We start from the raw sequence: 16,275 nt of genomic DNA, 5'->3' as shown, positions 1-16,275 counted from the left end.
TCATGAGCTATTTTACAAATACAAGCAGTGTGATATTGGTAACACTTCATATCGTTCACCCTGTATACTTGTATATCTATTTGATGACATCATCAAAATGTTTTTTGCTAAGCAATAAAAAAAATCGGAAAGTGCGTTTTTTTATTTCATGTTTTTTATTCGTTTTTATTTTTATTTTTTGCATAGCGGCAACAAACATTGTAGACGTAATGTAATTAGTTGAAAATAATCACTTTTTATTTTGCACGTGCCGAGTTTAATTATGACTTGCCCATATTTTCAAGCTTAATAAATCACTAAAATTGTATTAACTTTTTATGCAAAATTTAACATATCATAATCAATGTCGCCTATAAAGAGTTTGTTAGATTTCGTGCACCATTTCAGTGCAATAATTTTCTTATGTATAAATAAAAATATAATTTTTTGTATTTGTTTAAAAATATATGTATGTGTACTTATATCTGCATATGTTCACGGTAATTTGATTATTACACTCTAAATTTACTAAATGTAAATAGCGGTTTTTTTTTAGATATTGCGCAATTTATTACTTATCTTTAATTAAAACTTTTTATTAAAAATTTTATTTTACAATAATTTGCGCAGGCTCGTTAATGTAATTGTATTTTTTTGACTGTTTGAAAAATTATGTGAAAAACATTTATTATTAATTTACAGTGTGTTACCTTAGCAAAATCTACGCTTACGGCTATAATTAACATTTATTGTTACAAGAGTAGCGACACGCAGGCTGGTGTTTTAAAAACTGATCTGAAATAGTTGTTCCGAATGGATTGTCGTACGACTGTTTTTTTTTTTTTTTTGTTTTTTTTTTTGCTAATAATCTCACACATATAAACAGACAAGGTGGGCTTGTGGATGCATCAAAAGTCATCTTACTGAAACCGTAACGTCGTCACTTTCATTTACCTCTACGCGCTGCCATGCAAACGCCAAAACTCCCCATTGTGTGGCGTAATTTTTCTGCCTCTATTTAATTAATATTTGTTTTTGTGAAGTTTACATAATTTTGTTTTTTTGTGTGTTTAGTATTAATATATTATTACAATTAATATTCGTCCCATTTAATACAAAAAACGAAAAACAAAATTAAGTTAAAAGTTACATTTATAAAAATTTAATTAAAATTATATAAAATAACCTGTTTCGAACACGTACACCTGTTTTCATGTGTGCATGTGTGTGTATGGTATATCGAAGCGCATAGTTGAATTTAAAATCTAAATTGTCCCAACTTCCCTCGTTCATTATGGTACACGCGTAGCGGCGAATAATTCGAGTTCCCATTCAACGCCGCACCAGCGCTGGTGTTACCCTGCCCGGTGCTGCCTGCTCCATTGCCGGTGCCGTTGCTGAAGTTGTGCGATGCCGAACCGGAAATCAACTCTTCAATATGCTGCGATTTGGCAGCACAACGTGGCGCCAAAATCAAATTGTAAATGATGAAATAAATGACTGCAATGCTGCAAGCGGCAATGGCCAGCCACTGATGGATCTCCTCTGAACCCGATTGAGGCACCTTATCGTCGCGCGCCAAGCCAATGATGGCGCCCAGACCTTTGCCTGCAAGAAAACAAAAAGAAATTAAATAGGAATTGATTGAGAAAAATAACGTAATATATAAATATAGAGAATTTAGCGAATGTAAGGAGAGCAAGTGAGTCTGTGACCGAAATGCTTCGTCAGTCAGCATGTCAATAACTTTGTTGGTGGTTCACACACTGGAAATCAACGAGTGTTCAAAAAGCATTTGAGAAACAAAAATATGTTCATCGGCGTAATCAAATGGGGTTAGTTGAGAAAACAATTCACAGTCTTATGAAAAATGGAGGTTTAACCAAAGTTCAAAAATAACGTATTTTCAAATACTCTCTGAACACCAACAACTTCAAATTTGTTTTAGCTACGACCACCAAAACCAGTTGTTTGGCCACTCCGGTTGTCCTTACTCCCATTACCCATTACAAATTCAAGCACACAGTTACTTACCAATGCCGAAAAAGGCCAACACAGCCACTGCCTGTCCGGTCGCTGTCAACTTCCTGGGCATTGCATGTCGCATATACAGTATAATCGTTATCCACACAGCTCCAATGACGACCGGCTCAATAACCTGCATGACATGGGTCAGCCATGTGATTTCGCAGCTCAGCGCAGTGAAGCGTATGATGAATACCGCAAAGCCGGCGATAAAGATATTCGAATGTCCGCAATATTCGATGAATTTGTCCACATTGAAAAACAGCACCAATACCAAGATCAAACCGGAATAGGTCACCGCATACTCATCGTTGAATGTCCACCGGAGATAACTGTGAATGCTACTCCAGAATGTGCCAAATAGTATGGCAACAAGAGTAAGTAAGAAAATTTCAGGGCTATAGCGGCGTATTGCCGACATGGGATAGACCAACATGCCTGTCTTTGTGTGCCACCACCACTCTGGTGGGCTGAGTGGCATTTGCGAGGCAAGGAGCAGCACTAATGCACCGATGAGCAGACACACAATGACAAGGATTAGTGCTATCGTCACAGTGGCATCATATTTCGATTCATCGGAAAAGCCAAATAAAAAGTTGGGGGAAAAGAAGATCACGTAACCAATAGCACCCCAGGCATACTGACGGCACACCTCGCCACGTCCTTCGGAGGTTTCGCGTACTGCAATAACGATGGCGGTGTTGAGGAGTGTAAATGCGGCCAACACGAAAATATCACCCAACAAACGGATGGCAGTGTAGCCGCCCAATGTGGCATCCAAGTCTCCAGTAATCTATGATATGTGCGGGAATAAGGGAAAGAGAGAGAGAGAGTGTGAATGAAAGATTAAATAAGTGGCATGTTGCAGACAAATGAGTACGAGGTTTGCTATTTATATTTCTGGTCTTGGCCACTCCCAGTGTTGTCAGGTGACATGTGTTATTACCATGGGAAAGTTTGACCTATTTTATTAAAAATGCGCTCAAAATATTTTGATGTGTAGATATAGATGCACAATGTGCGATTTAAAAACCGATCCACCCCCATACAATCATATCAAAATATCACCATTTTTGGCCTTTACATAAGAAAAGAAACTAAAAAATTCGACTCAAATTGGGGGACATCAGAATTCGTTTTAGAGGTATGGTTCCTTCGACAAAGTTTCTTATTTTGAACCCTAGAATATGATTTTCACAGAGCAATGGGCGATTTTTTTGCATCCCCACAAATCGACCCGGCCTAATGCACATATGTGTATGGGCTCTTTATGCGGCCTACCGAAGTCATGGTCTTTTGTGCCTCATCCCAGATCCCTCTCAGGATAGATCTGGGTTGGATTGAGCGTATATGCCTTTCTTCTGGCTGCATTTGGCCAAGATGTTTTTGATATGTAAGCCATGTTAGTGTTGTTTATAGCAGCTTTAAAAATGCATTTCAGAGGAAAAATGGGATAAAACCATTCGATCGTTTTTCACAATTTTCGACGTAGACTAACAGGACAAAAATGCATCGATAAACTAAAATTATTATATGACGAGCAAGCACCATCCTTTTGCACCCTAAAATACTTGTACAATGCATTTTTTCAACGTCGCACTTCGCTCACCGAAGAATTCCGGTAAGATCGCTTAAAATAAGTTGTTGTGCCAGAAAATATCGATGCTGTGCGCGAAATTATTGAGCGGCATACCGTGACATTGAGACATCCTTGGGCTTTAGTATGATGAGCGTCAATAAGTTTTCGCATGACGACCTTGAGGTAAAAAGGCGTATTCGCGTTGGATCCCACACCATTGAAAAACGACAAAAAAGAGGTTCGAGTCGTTTGCAGCAAGAAAATGCTGGAAAATTAGAATTTCGGTACATCAAAAGCTGTGTGTAACATTTAGACGCATGGCATATCATAGATTTATGCTTACGGGCCAGAAACTAGACAAAAATCGATGTTGTCAAGTGGAGTCAAATCCAGCATAAGTTGTTCGCTCGCGGAGCACGTCTGTGCAAATAGTCGCCCGCATTTTCGGTATTTGTTGGGCACAAATGTTTTGGAGAAATTCGTATAAAGAACAAAACGAGACGAGTCAGCCTTCATCAAGGCAATGCGAGCTGACAAAAAGGCTTTTGACTGACCAAAACGTCGAATTAATGAACCATGCACCGTAGTATCCTTATTTGGCACCCAATGACTTCTTTTTGACTTCACTCACATCAAAAGCAAACTATGGGGCCAACGACTTTCGATGCCAGAAAAAGCGGTTGATGTTTTCAAAGTTGTCGCAATCGAACTGGACAAAGTGCGTCAAAAGTTGGTTCAACTCAATGCAAAAGAGCATCAAGCAATAAAACCGCTTTCGAGCACCAATATAAATTTTTCCTTGCCAAGGTAAGCGGCACGTTAGGTAAGTTCATGGCAAACCTTGGAGCTCCAACTCAGAGCAAGCGAAAATTTTTAAAGACGCGAGAACTTGATTCTTCTATACGAATACGAAATATGGGTAGATTCGCTAAGGGTGCAATGTGGGGAAAAAACTTTACAATCTGTGCAACGCACCTGCGTTATCAGAAAAGTTTCTTCGTACAGAACAGTATCAGAAGCAGCGGTTTTAGTTATCAGCGGAGCCATTCCTATAGACCATCTAGCACAAGAGCGCAAATGCAGATGGGAGGCAAAAATCTCAGGGATTCCAAGACCATACTTCTCCGATATTAATATTCAAATACTCACACAACAAATAACAAATTTCGTGGAGGATATTATCCGAAAAAAAGGCGTGAAATGGAAACTTATGCTGAAGAGCATTAAGCATACTTGTATATTTTTTAAAACAAGTGACACTGAACGCAGTGTGAGTAAATAAATTTGTCCTTCTTCAGACGTCATCTTGGATCTCTACCTGGAAGCAATGCGGAAGCAGTTCCGAGGTTGAGGAAAAAATCCAAGGCTAGAAAAGGGATGCTTTTAATGGAATCGCCCCACTCGTAGTAACGACGGTTATTATATGGTGTGAAGGAATTTTTAAACAAAAGGGCAAACAAAAAACACAAAAGAAATAGATATTATTTTTTTCCCATTATTTGACCAGAAATGTAAATAGCAACCCTCGCATATGCCGTTAGAGTAGCGGGATGATGGCGTAAATCGCTTACTTTAATGCATTCACTATCGGCCAGTACACTGCCTTTGCTGTCGTAAGGATCAATCACTTGACATTCAATCATCGGTTTGCAAGCGCTGCCATTCTTGAGCCCAATCATGTATTCAACCTGTGCGGTGGGTATGTTACACTGGAAGCCATCTGAAAAGAGACAAACAGTGGAGGTGTAAATGAGTTGCAGCCGCCCAGGTAATGTACGAATATCGTCAAAATTTCGATGTGTTTGAGTGTATATACATGTGTGTGTGTGTGTGTGTGTGTGGGTTACTTTTTAGACTTGCAAATTGCTTGTCATTATATATACTTGAACGTTTGTAAGCAAGTATATTTGCTTGTTACATATGTACATGTGTGTATGTGTGTGTGTGAATGAATAATGACGAGGTGAGTGCTATTGATGAAGGTGGCGATTGGTTAGCAGTTGATGACATGATTGCTAGTTGACACTCTTGTTTACAAATCACCACATTGACACGGCTGTTTGTTGTCACTAATTGAAAGTGTTTGCAAAGCACTTGTGGCCTGGATGCATTTTCCTTCGTAAATTTTAGGAGCCCATCGGATATGATTTTGTGTATACGTACATAAATGTGGTATATACGAAAAGTTGGGCAACCGTGGTTGATTTCTGCAAACACAAAACAAAGCAAAAAGAAAACAAAAAAAAACCGAGAGCTCTACTCTTGAGTCCACATACATTTTTTAACCGTTTTTCAGCTATGCTTGTGACCGCACGTGGTATTGGCACACTTAGAATAGTCTTGGACCCATTGCGATGCCACTAGAACTTTTCCTTACACTAAGAGTGCCTTTTTAAACCATTCTGTAGCTTTTATAAACGAGCAAACCTTCGTTAGTTTTAAATGTGCCAGGTTAGATTTGGTTTAAGGGGTTGTGCTGTGGGACACTCTCAGGCTCATAGCCCATTGTGATGACGCGTGGGGAGCTATTCCTATCTCTCTTAGCACCAGTGTGTGCTTCTCAAAAGTTGTAGAATATCCGTAACTTCTGCAGAACTGAGATCTTCCAATTCATTAAAAAATTGTCTACCTAGAATAATAAATCTACGGCTAGAGAGAGCGGAGCAATGGCACATAATAATCTCGGACATCTCCCTCATCTAGACAACTTCCGCAGAAGTCTTGTGTTTGCGCACCCATCCTATGGGCGTGTCTACCTATTAGGCAGTCAGACAATTTTCGGGCGATTCTGCAGGTGGTTTCATTATGCTATCTTTCGTTCACTGCTCTAACGATTTCCTTAAGGGTAAGTAGCTTACATGTTTGTAAGGATATACATACCTACATCATTGTATATGTACTCATCGGTCAATTTTTTGCCGAGTCTTGTTAGTTCATCGGCTCTGCAGTCACCCTCAATGTCGCAATAGCCAGGAACCCTTCCCAAGGGTAGGTGAAATGACTCAGCCATCTCGTTAAGAGGTACTCGTATTTTTCCGGCAGATCTACCGGAAGGAAGTTTAATGTCGCATATATTGCTTTCGATGGTGTGGTTGACATCCCACCGGTTAGAAGAACATATGCTAGTCTTTGAACCTTGTCAATTCTTTTGATGTACACACCCTTCTTAAAGGCGTTCCACCATATTACAATACCACAGTAGAGAATTGGCCTAATCACTGCTGTGTAGACCCAATGTATCTTTCTGGGTTTCAACCCCCATTTCGCCCCAATTAGCGTTTCGCAAGAGTACAATACCGTCATAGATTTCGTGCTCTATCTCCGACTATGAGCCCCCAATTTAGCTTCCTATCCAATACAAGTCCTAGATATTTACCCCTTTCTGTTACTCGGGCGCCGTAGCCGAATGGGTTGGTGCGTGAATACGATTCGGAATTCACAGAGAGAACGTAGGTTCGAATCTCGGTGAAACACCAAAATTAATAAAAACATTTTTCTAACAGCGGTCGCCCCTCGGCAGACAATGGCAAACCTCCGAGTGTATTTCTGCCATGAAAAAGCTCCTCATAAAAAAAATATCTGCCATTCGGAGTCGGCTTGAAACTGCAGGTCCCTCCATTTATGAAACAACGTCAAGACGCACACCACAAATAGGAGGAGGAGCTCGGCCAAACACCCGAAAAGGGTGCACGCGCCGATTATATATAATATATATATTGTATATATATATATATTGTATATATATATATATATATACCTTCTGCTCAAATATGAACGAGACGTTATCAATAAAAGCTTATATGGCAAATTTCAGCGTGATATGTCACATAGTTTGTTTTCTGTGCTACTGTAAACAAGTCAGTAGCTGCATCGTGGAGTTAAAAACCCCACACGATTGTTCAACTTCTTGGTAAAAAAAAATCGGTTTATGGACAAATTTTGTGGCACTCAGCGCTACTGAGAAAAGGAACTCAACCACATCCAATTGTTCAATGTGATACTAGAAAAAATTGGCCATCATATTCTCTATTGTGCACTCTCCATCGGCAACCACAACCCAACCTAATCTATTAGATTTGCTGTATTTTCTTTACGGTTTTCACCTCTCGCGGTTCGTGTTTGATCAACCTCTGTAATGTCCACTAGCGTATATGTATGAAAATATTTCCCCTCTTCCCCTCCTCAATTACTCACCCAAGGGATATTTGCACCAGTCGTCGCTGTGCGTGTCATTATCATTGTTACTATCAGCTGCACGTAGAACTGAATGCACTACAATGTTATTCGTGTCGTGCGTGTAAACATGACAATTCTTCACCACAGTCTCCCCACTGTCCGTCTTTTGGGTGAGGCACAAATGTGGTGGCTCTACATAGATCTTCATAGGCGTGGCATCGCCGGCATCACGTGCAGCGCGACTAGCACGTTGTTGGACCTCAGCGCTCAATAGTTCGCCGCCATACTCAGCCGAACCGCCAACTGCACGTTTCACGCGCAAACTTTCCGTTGATGTGGCAACCGATTCATCTTCATAATCAAACTCTGAACTATGCTCCGTGGAGGGCAAAGGCGTGGGTACACCTTCAAACCATGGTGTATACATATTCTCATATTTCGTGGGATCCTGGCAGGTATAGGTGCAACGTGTCAAATTTACATTGCCCATCTTCGCGTTCCAATGATGGCAGGTGGCCTCTTTTGAGCAGCGTTCCTGAAATATGACCGCGCCATTAAAATCACAACCGAAGCTAACCAACGGACGACGCGCCTCCTCTCTTTGCACTTCGGGTATGGCGAAGAGACAAGCGTACACGATGGCAGCAAGTACTAGGAAAAGGGCAGTGAGGAAGCGAAGAATGCGTCCGAAATTGGTGGCATTCTTGGCAGCCAAACGATCGGCGAGTGGACCGGCAATCAGTGGACCGATTATCGAGACAAATGGCGCAATAATGCTGATGCGACGATACTCGTTGAAATTCAAGCCGAGCAGGAGTGGTATGTTGGCGTGTAGCACATGGAGCACGGTAATGCCTGCGAAGTAAATGAGATAAATTAAAATTTGTTAAATGTTTGTTCTTGATTTTACTCACCACTAATGACAAAAAACACCACCACTTTGAGCGAGATGAGGCTTACATTGATGCGTGGCTTTTCGCGTGTTGCACCCATTTTTGTAAGTGTTGTTTTTGTAAATTGCTCTGGCGCTACTTTTTGCTTATAATTAATTTACTATTGAAGACTTAAAGTACGAGAAATTTAAGTGATTGGTAGTTAGTTAACAGGCTGGGCTGGTTAACAGTGGTTTTGAGTACTTAAGGCTGGCAGGATCCGTTGGTTTTTGTTTTTTTTAGTAAACAACAGTCGCATATGCTCCGGAAGCAAATGTTCATTGACGGATTTCGTTCATTATTCGGTGTTCGAAGTCGTTCGGCTTTTCGGACTGCAAGCTACCTGGAAATAGGGTTTTAAAAAATGTTTAGAAATTATAAGATTTTCATTCTTTTACATAAGTTATAAAATAAGTTATATGTTCACTCTCGATCAACAGTAGTTTTTGTGGCGTTTTGAGTTCATTTTTTACAGCTCATTTGTCGCTCGTAAAGTCTGTTTAAATACGCATACATACAGACATATGTATGAAAATAAGGCAAAAAACAAGTTATAGATACAAATGCAACAGCCAGCCGTCGCTTGATTTTATTGATCGTAAATTTTCCTTCATTCATTTACAATATTTGCAAACCACAAAAAGTTGCCGCAAAGGAATTCCAAATTCAACACCTGCATTTTTAAGCGTTTTTCATTAATTTTTCATTGTTTGACATTTTGGTCAAGCATTTCTGCTCAGCACAATTTTTACTAATTTATATGCTGCGCAGTGAAATACTATGATAAAAAAATATTATTACAGCAAGCAACATTACACAAACAAATTCATTTTTTTACCCTTTTAGTGACTTTGTACGAAATCTGGTAACAATTTTTTCGCATATTTGCAAAAATATGCGAAAAAATTGTTTTACAAGCACAAGAGATTTATTTGGCCTTTTTCAAAAAAATGTTATTAGAACTAGCAGTTAAAATATTTTTATTACTTCCTCAATAGTTCAAATGAGAATTTTTCAAGGGAGCAGGCAATCGCTGTTGTTCACTTGAAATTTATCTCATATTTCCTTTAAAACATTCATAGACAGGAGACTCAAGCACGATTCAATTGTTAAAGATTTGCTCACTTGTAACGTTAGAAGTTTTACACTCCCTCAGAAAAGGGTGCATATAAGAAGAATGCAGAAAGTGGAAAAAATTAAATCCTTTTTGGTAAAACTGGTAGCAATTTTTTCTTATTTAAATAGAAAGAAATGGTTTGACTTATTCCAAAAATTGTTGATTAATTTTTAAATTTAAATTTTCTTATTAAGCTATAATGTTCTTCTTGACAGGAGGTTTTGTCCTCGTTCACCACCAGACCCATTCGCTTTGCCTCTTTATCCAGTTCGGAAAAGCCAGAACTAACAGCGCGGTTGTTTTCTTGTTACCTTAGTAAAATAGGGTCATAATGAATTATTTCATAAAAGAAGTGGATCCATCATAAATTTAACTGACTAAACACAAATTTTGTTCATACTGACACCTAACTTGACTATGCTTTTTCTTCGCACGTTCGGAGTTTTAACCCCAAGTCACGATTTTTCTTATATGACTACCTACTTGACTACCTATACCCGTACTTATTTAAGTTAAATATTATTACGTTTAGGGGACTTTTTTAATAATTTTTTTCTGAAATGAAACTTCTTAGGCATCGATGGACGAGCGAGAATGGAGAGTAAAATTTCAAGGTCGTGCAACGTTTTGCGCATTTTCGTTCCGCGAGAGAGAAAACAGATATAACGTAGAGGAAAAGGAGAGAGAGAGCTATACCTTAGATATATCTTAGATACACTTTAGGCTATTTTTCCTAAGTTTTTCCTTATGGTTGCTAATTTCTAGTGGGAAATAACACTGCCTACTTTTTGGCGCTTGCTTGTTGGTGCAAAGTTGTAGGAAATATATTTTTGCTGCCTACTTTTTGGCGTTATATTTTCTTGTTGCCTCTGTTTAGCGCATTTTTTGGTTCCGATTTTTTGTAGCGTTTTTTTTTTTTGGTGCCTCCTTTTGGGCGCTTCTTTTCGTTTCCTGGCTAGTGCTAGTGCGTACTATGAAGTGATATCCATTCTGGTGTCGGATTTATTGGTATTCTTCTTCTTTTTAAGTTAATAGTTTAACAAAGCGCTCCAGTCGTTTCTTTTTCGTGCTAACCGGCGCCAATTGGACGCACCAAGTGAAGCCAAGTTCTTCTCCACCTGATCTTTCCAACGCAGAGGAGGCCTTCCTCTTCCTCTACTTTATTGGTATTGCCTTGCGGTAATTTGTGCCATTGCTGTGGTCCTGGAATCGCTGCGTTTGTTCGGGTGATAAAGGCACGGAGTAATGCGCGATGTTGTCACGGTTTGTGTCCGGCGTTTACCTACACCGGTCGACTCTTCTTCGTTTTTTGTAAATTTTGCCTATTTGTATTCTCTGCAAATGCTGTAAATTTATTTAGACATATATTCTTTCTTTCTCTCTCTCTCTCTCTCTCTCTCTCTTTCTCTCGTTCTCTCTCGGGTCTCTCTCTCCCTCTTTCTTTGTCTGCCTTGAAAGTTTCACTTCTGCTATGTGTACTACTCTACACGCACTTTTTTTTTGTGGAATTTATTTGTGTAAATAATTAATTAATTTATGCGTTCTTGGTTTAGAAAAAAGCTTCTTCACTCATCCACTCATGTGAAGGTAGGCTAATTGGAAACGAAATGTTTTTCCAATAAATTAACTATTCCTCCATTTCCACTCAAAAATTTCTAAAGTTAGCAACCTCGTGCCTTTCTAAGAAAGCGGTTTTGTCAAGAGGGAACAAGAAAGCTGCCTACTATTAATTAATCTTGATATGCAGTACATACAACATATATTTTGTTAAATTAGGTATTTCATAGAGGAAGATTCAAGGTGGCGCGAAGTTAATCACCCTAACGGAAGATAGTTTTTTGTTGTAATTTTATAATATTTGCACATGGCGTCATACATCAGACATATTTGACATTTCTGACCTAGATAACTGCATATAAACAGTCAAGCATGGAGCGTGTAAAGGTGAAAATATAGATTTTCATCACTTAAAATCATTTTCATGTTATTTCTTAAAAAAGTGATTCAGAAAAAAATTTAGACACTTTTTCGCCACCTTGTATATTGGAAATTCCATTTCATTTCGACTATTGCAGAAGCTGCAAGAATGAGGAGGAGGAATAGTCTTTCAGATATCTTCTCCGTCCTGCGAGGTATGTCACTAGGGTTAGATACTTTAGATCATGGGTCTCGAATTATGCAAATAGCCTCACGTATATAAGTGGAGGAGTAGCAGGTAAACACTACTGTAGATCAGCAACAGTCTAAATCGGTTTAAAGACCGACTGCTATTTCTACTTACCTACTTACCCACATCTGATGCGCGGAATTGGCATTCGAGTACCCATACCATTAATTAGACGAGAACCATGGCTTAAGGGGACCCGATGGTCTAGAAAACAATTTTTTGTTTTTACGATATTTCAAAGGTATAGTATTTTAAGAATATACTGGGAAATTTTCATGCGGAAATTACCAATATTATAGCTTATACAGCCCTTAACTAGGTAGAGAGCGGTACGCACGCACCTGTACCTCAAACTTTAAACTCATTTATCTCGAAACGACTTTTTTTTTGTCCTGGTGTTGTATTCAACCGAATCGTCCGAAATTTTAAAATGTTTTTCACAACATAAATGGTGATCGCCCGGGCTAGAATCATATTATTATTTCAATTATTTCGTATTTTTTTTATTAATATAAAAAATTGAAAAAAAGCCCAATTTTTTTTATTCCAGTACGGGACGTAGCTACAGCCATACTGATTAATAATTTTTTTGGTTTTTGTGTTCCAGATAAGTAGAAGACCTAAAATGGACATACCGTTTAGGTGAAATTTTTCGGGAGGGTCCACTTCAGCTCAATTTTTAAAATTATTAGAATTAAACATTTTTTTTTATTTTTGTATGTAAATGAATTTAAATAAAAAGCCGAAAATACTTAAATATCGTTTTTCAATTTTTCATTGTAAAAAAAATCCTGAAAACACCCTAAATTTTCGAGCACTAGACCATCAGGACCCCTTAAATCTTTTCGCCTATCAAAGGCGAATGTGATTAAAGAGCATCATCATATTAGTTGCTTTTGTCACTGATAAGTATGACCCAGCTATTCACTTTTCATAACCCAGAAATGCAAGTATTTTGAGTTACTTAATTACATACATTCTTAATAATTTCCAAATTTTCTCGTATTTGATCAATTTATAAACCACAAAGGTCATTTAAACGCCACCATTTAGCACTAAAAGCGTTAAAGCAAACAATAGGGAAATTACCTTAATTGCCGTCAAATTTCTGGGTATTGACTAGACTTCATTAAAACAATGAGTACTCTATCAAATATAAGCAAGAGGCTTAGTTGCGGTTTGCGATATATTTACGAGTATAACAGCAGTTAGAAACTATTAGATATTTACTCAAGTTACCAACACCTGTTGTATGTCAGTGTCAATGGCAGAAGCAATGGAGGCAAACACTAACAACAAATGATAATTGCATGGTTTGTCTTGCATGTGCTAATCTTATTTTCAAACCAAATTCGTCAAATGAACGGATAAATGCAAGTGAATGACTTTTCTTACATACATACATACATACTCGTATAAATACATGTGAGTGCGTACATATAACCATAGGAGTATTAAATCAAGTGCAATGTAAGATAATAGCGCACAAAGCTGTGGTTTTAAATGGTGGAGGTTAGTTAAATGATGGTGAATTAATTCGTATCATACATAATAACAAATATGTATATTATATGGATAGATTGATATGTAATCTCATGAATCATGAAGATACCCGTATGTGTGTATGTATGTAGATACTGATTTCATAACTGTTTGAAAGGTTTGTTTATTGCAACAGTAGTCATTTAAATTCTGATTAAATAATTCTTAAAAAGAAGAGGAGAAAATTCATAATTCAAAAGCGCCACTTTGTACGCTTTTAAGGGGGAAGTCTACTGTGACAAGGGAAAAAACAGGCTTATTTTCCGGATTTTATTTCTAACAAAATATTGCTCGTACATAAAATCTATTTAAACTCTTATCTTTACTATATATTGAAGTTTTTGAAAAAAAAATTTTAAGCCAAAATATTCAAAATGGCCGCTGTGGCACTTCTGCAAGCGCAGGTCCGCTTTTCTTAGGTGCCTAAACGGTGTACATGAAATCTTACGTTTCGGTGATCTAAAACAAAAAAACAAAATATTGTTATCATATACATAGTATTGACTCTCGTCTGACGTAGGATTATGTCGATAAAAAATTTTGGCGTTGAAAAAAAAATTCTTGAAATTTTTTTCTTTTTTTTTGCCTAAAATTGATGTTACTATTGTTCATAACAATTTAACAAATAACGATATCAAAAAAATCCTATGTCAGACGAGAGACACTATTACAGAGAATATATAATGAAATTTTTAAGCTGATTCATTTATCAGAACTCGAGATATCGTGTACACCGTATACAAAAACTTAGTTTCGAGAAAAATGCGTTTAAAGTTTCAGTATAGCAGGTACGCGCTTTGGAGCGCTTCGGGAAAAGGTCGAAATTTCAACGAAGAAAAATTTAGCCAGCTGTAACACATATTGTACCTTATTTAAGAGGGTTCAAAGTATTTTTTAAGCTATTAAAAAAAAATCGATTTTTTGAAAAATTCACAGTAGACTTCCCCCTTAAGAATCACACAAACGAAACAACAATCATTCGAAATATATTATTACTCAATAAAAACATTACAAAAATCAAGTGGGTCAGGAAAAATTAGGCTGGGTCACGCTGGGATACCAGGAAATGTGTATACTGACAACAGGGCCAAAGAAGCCATCCATAACTATTACATTTTAGTGATTACCATATATCACTCGCAAAGACATTGAATAGCTGGTACAAGAACATTTGCATGAATTTTACGCAAGCAATTGGAACACCTTTCAGCACCTTCATAAGAATACTCTCTAACATATCCTGTCAAACTTAAAACTTACATACGACTTAGGATTGGCTATTCAATATCTACTCACGGTGACTTGCTAAATGTTCACACATACAGCTCAGATGTCACTGCAACTGCAGCTAATGGTCGACAATAAATATTCTTGACTACTGCCAAAAGTGGAAGGAATGTAGAACGGCGCTGCTTCCTAACTGCAAGCTCACCGATTTATTAAGCTATCAATCATATTAACTTAATTTGTGAATTCATTTCTCAAAGTAGATTAAATATATAGCCCAGTAAGCTCTAAACAAGCCATATTAGCTAACCTCTAGCACTCACCTTAAAAATCATTCCCCTCCTACATCGTTACTTCTCCCATAACTTTAACCCCATCCCAATAAACATAAGTATGTAAGCATACTCATAAGCCGAAAACCCTGGCAATCAGCGCTTGACTCTTAAGTCAATTAGTTAATTCTGATTTTTGCTCCTGTACATAAATAGATTACAAAAATCTACATTAATAAATACAAATTCATGTTTATACGAGTGCATTACAGTGGGACCACTGTGAGGAGATTCTATACATTATTGAGTGCCACGCCACAGTTAAGAGTAAGAGCAAGCGGCGCTGAACCAAATACAGTATCGAATGTGGTAACAAGACGGTGATTCCAATTATTCCATTCCAAGGGGCTAAGCGGAATCGAAAGTCAATCAGAAAATTGTTTGTTGATATGAAACGAAAATACGTTGGAAACTTTTTACTTCATTTTTTTTATTTATTACTCTTTTATAAAAAAATTGATACTAAATATGAATATATATATTTTTATTGAGCAAACATTTGATAGAAAACTAGTTTTGTTGATTTGATGGTTCGTTGGTAAAAGCGTCGATTTAGAACCCAATTGTCTGGTGTATAGATTTAGTTTGTTAAGAAGCGCTAGCCCAATGCAGGCTGGCTTTGCATGCTTGGCTTCTATAACTCTCAAAAATTAATAAAACAATACTAAAATATATGAAATGAGAACAAATGGCAGCTTTACTTGAAACGCTATAACGCACGGTGAAGTTTCAAATAGCTGAATGTTCTATTTAATAGCGCTTCTGGCATTGCAAATTAAATACTTCTCCCATTCACTTATTTTGATTTGATTTAGCTTTATTTGTGAATTTTAGGCAGATTAGAAAAATTGTTTATTTACATTTGATCTCGAAAAATGTTTGAAGAAAATTTAATAAATTCTATTGAAAAGTATAGTTGTATAAATCATTATTGCATTGTTCCTCATAAAGCTGAAATTGGCCATGGTTTTGTGGATCTATATATAATTCGCGCACCCAAGACTTTCGTCGTTGGCGTGATTGGCGTCTTATCTTTTACATCTTTACTATTAACATTCCCAATATCTTTTCATAGCTTCCAATTAACATTGTAGTTCAAAAATGTAATATGTATTCATGAATATGACTAACATCTCTGTTTCCACCCAAAGCATCTATTTGGCCACACTCGTTTTCAAAGCCAGGAGAACCCAGCTTGC

The 16,275-nt window shown here is 37.5% G+C and overlaps 1 protein-coding gene across 1 annotated transcript in view; it reads right to left on the bottom strand.

Moving 5' to 3' along the window:
• Window positions 1–215: 215 nt before the first annotated feature.
• Window positions 216–16,275, bottom strand: part of LOC128861642 (uncharacterized) — a 150,675-nt gene continuing 134,615 nt past the window's right edge. The window contains exons 3-7 of the mRNA XM_054099927.1: window positions 8,674–9,034; window positions 7,778–8,614; window positions 5,155–5,303; window positions 2,014–2,797; window positions 216–1,587 (exon numbers count right to left, since the gene is read on the bottom strand). Of these exons, the coding sequence (XP_053955902.1) occupies window positions 1,238–1,587; window positions 2,014–2,797; window positions 5,155–5,303; window positions 7,778–8,614; window positions 8,674–8,752 (2,199 nt within the window). The 5' untranslated portion in view covers window positions 8,753–9,034 and the 3' untranslated portion in view covers window positions 216–1,237. The remainder of the gene's footprint in view (window positions 1,588–2,013; window positions 2,798–5,154; window positions 5,304–7,777; window positions 8,615–8,673; window positions 9,035–16,275) is intronic.

Source organism: Anastrepha ludens, chromosome 4, assembly GCF_028408465.1.
Source record: "Anastrepha ludens isolate Willacy chromosome 4, idAnaLude1.1, whole genome shotgun sequence".
NCBI classification, from domain to species: domain Eukaryota; kingdom Metazoa; phylum Arthropoda; class Insecta; order Diptera; family Tephritidae; genus Anastrepha; species Anastrepha ludens.
Note: the sequence above shows the minus strand (reverse complement) of the source record. Positions and strands in the feature narration are given on the sequence as shown.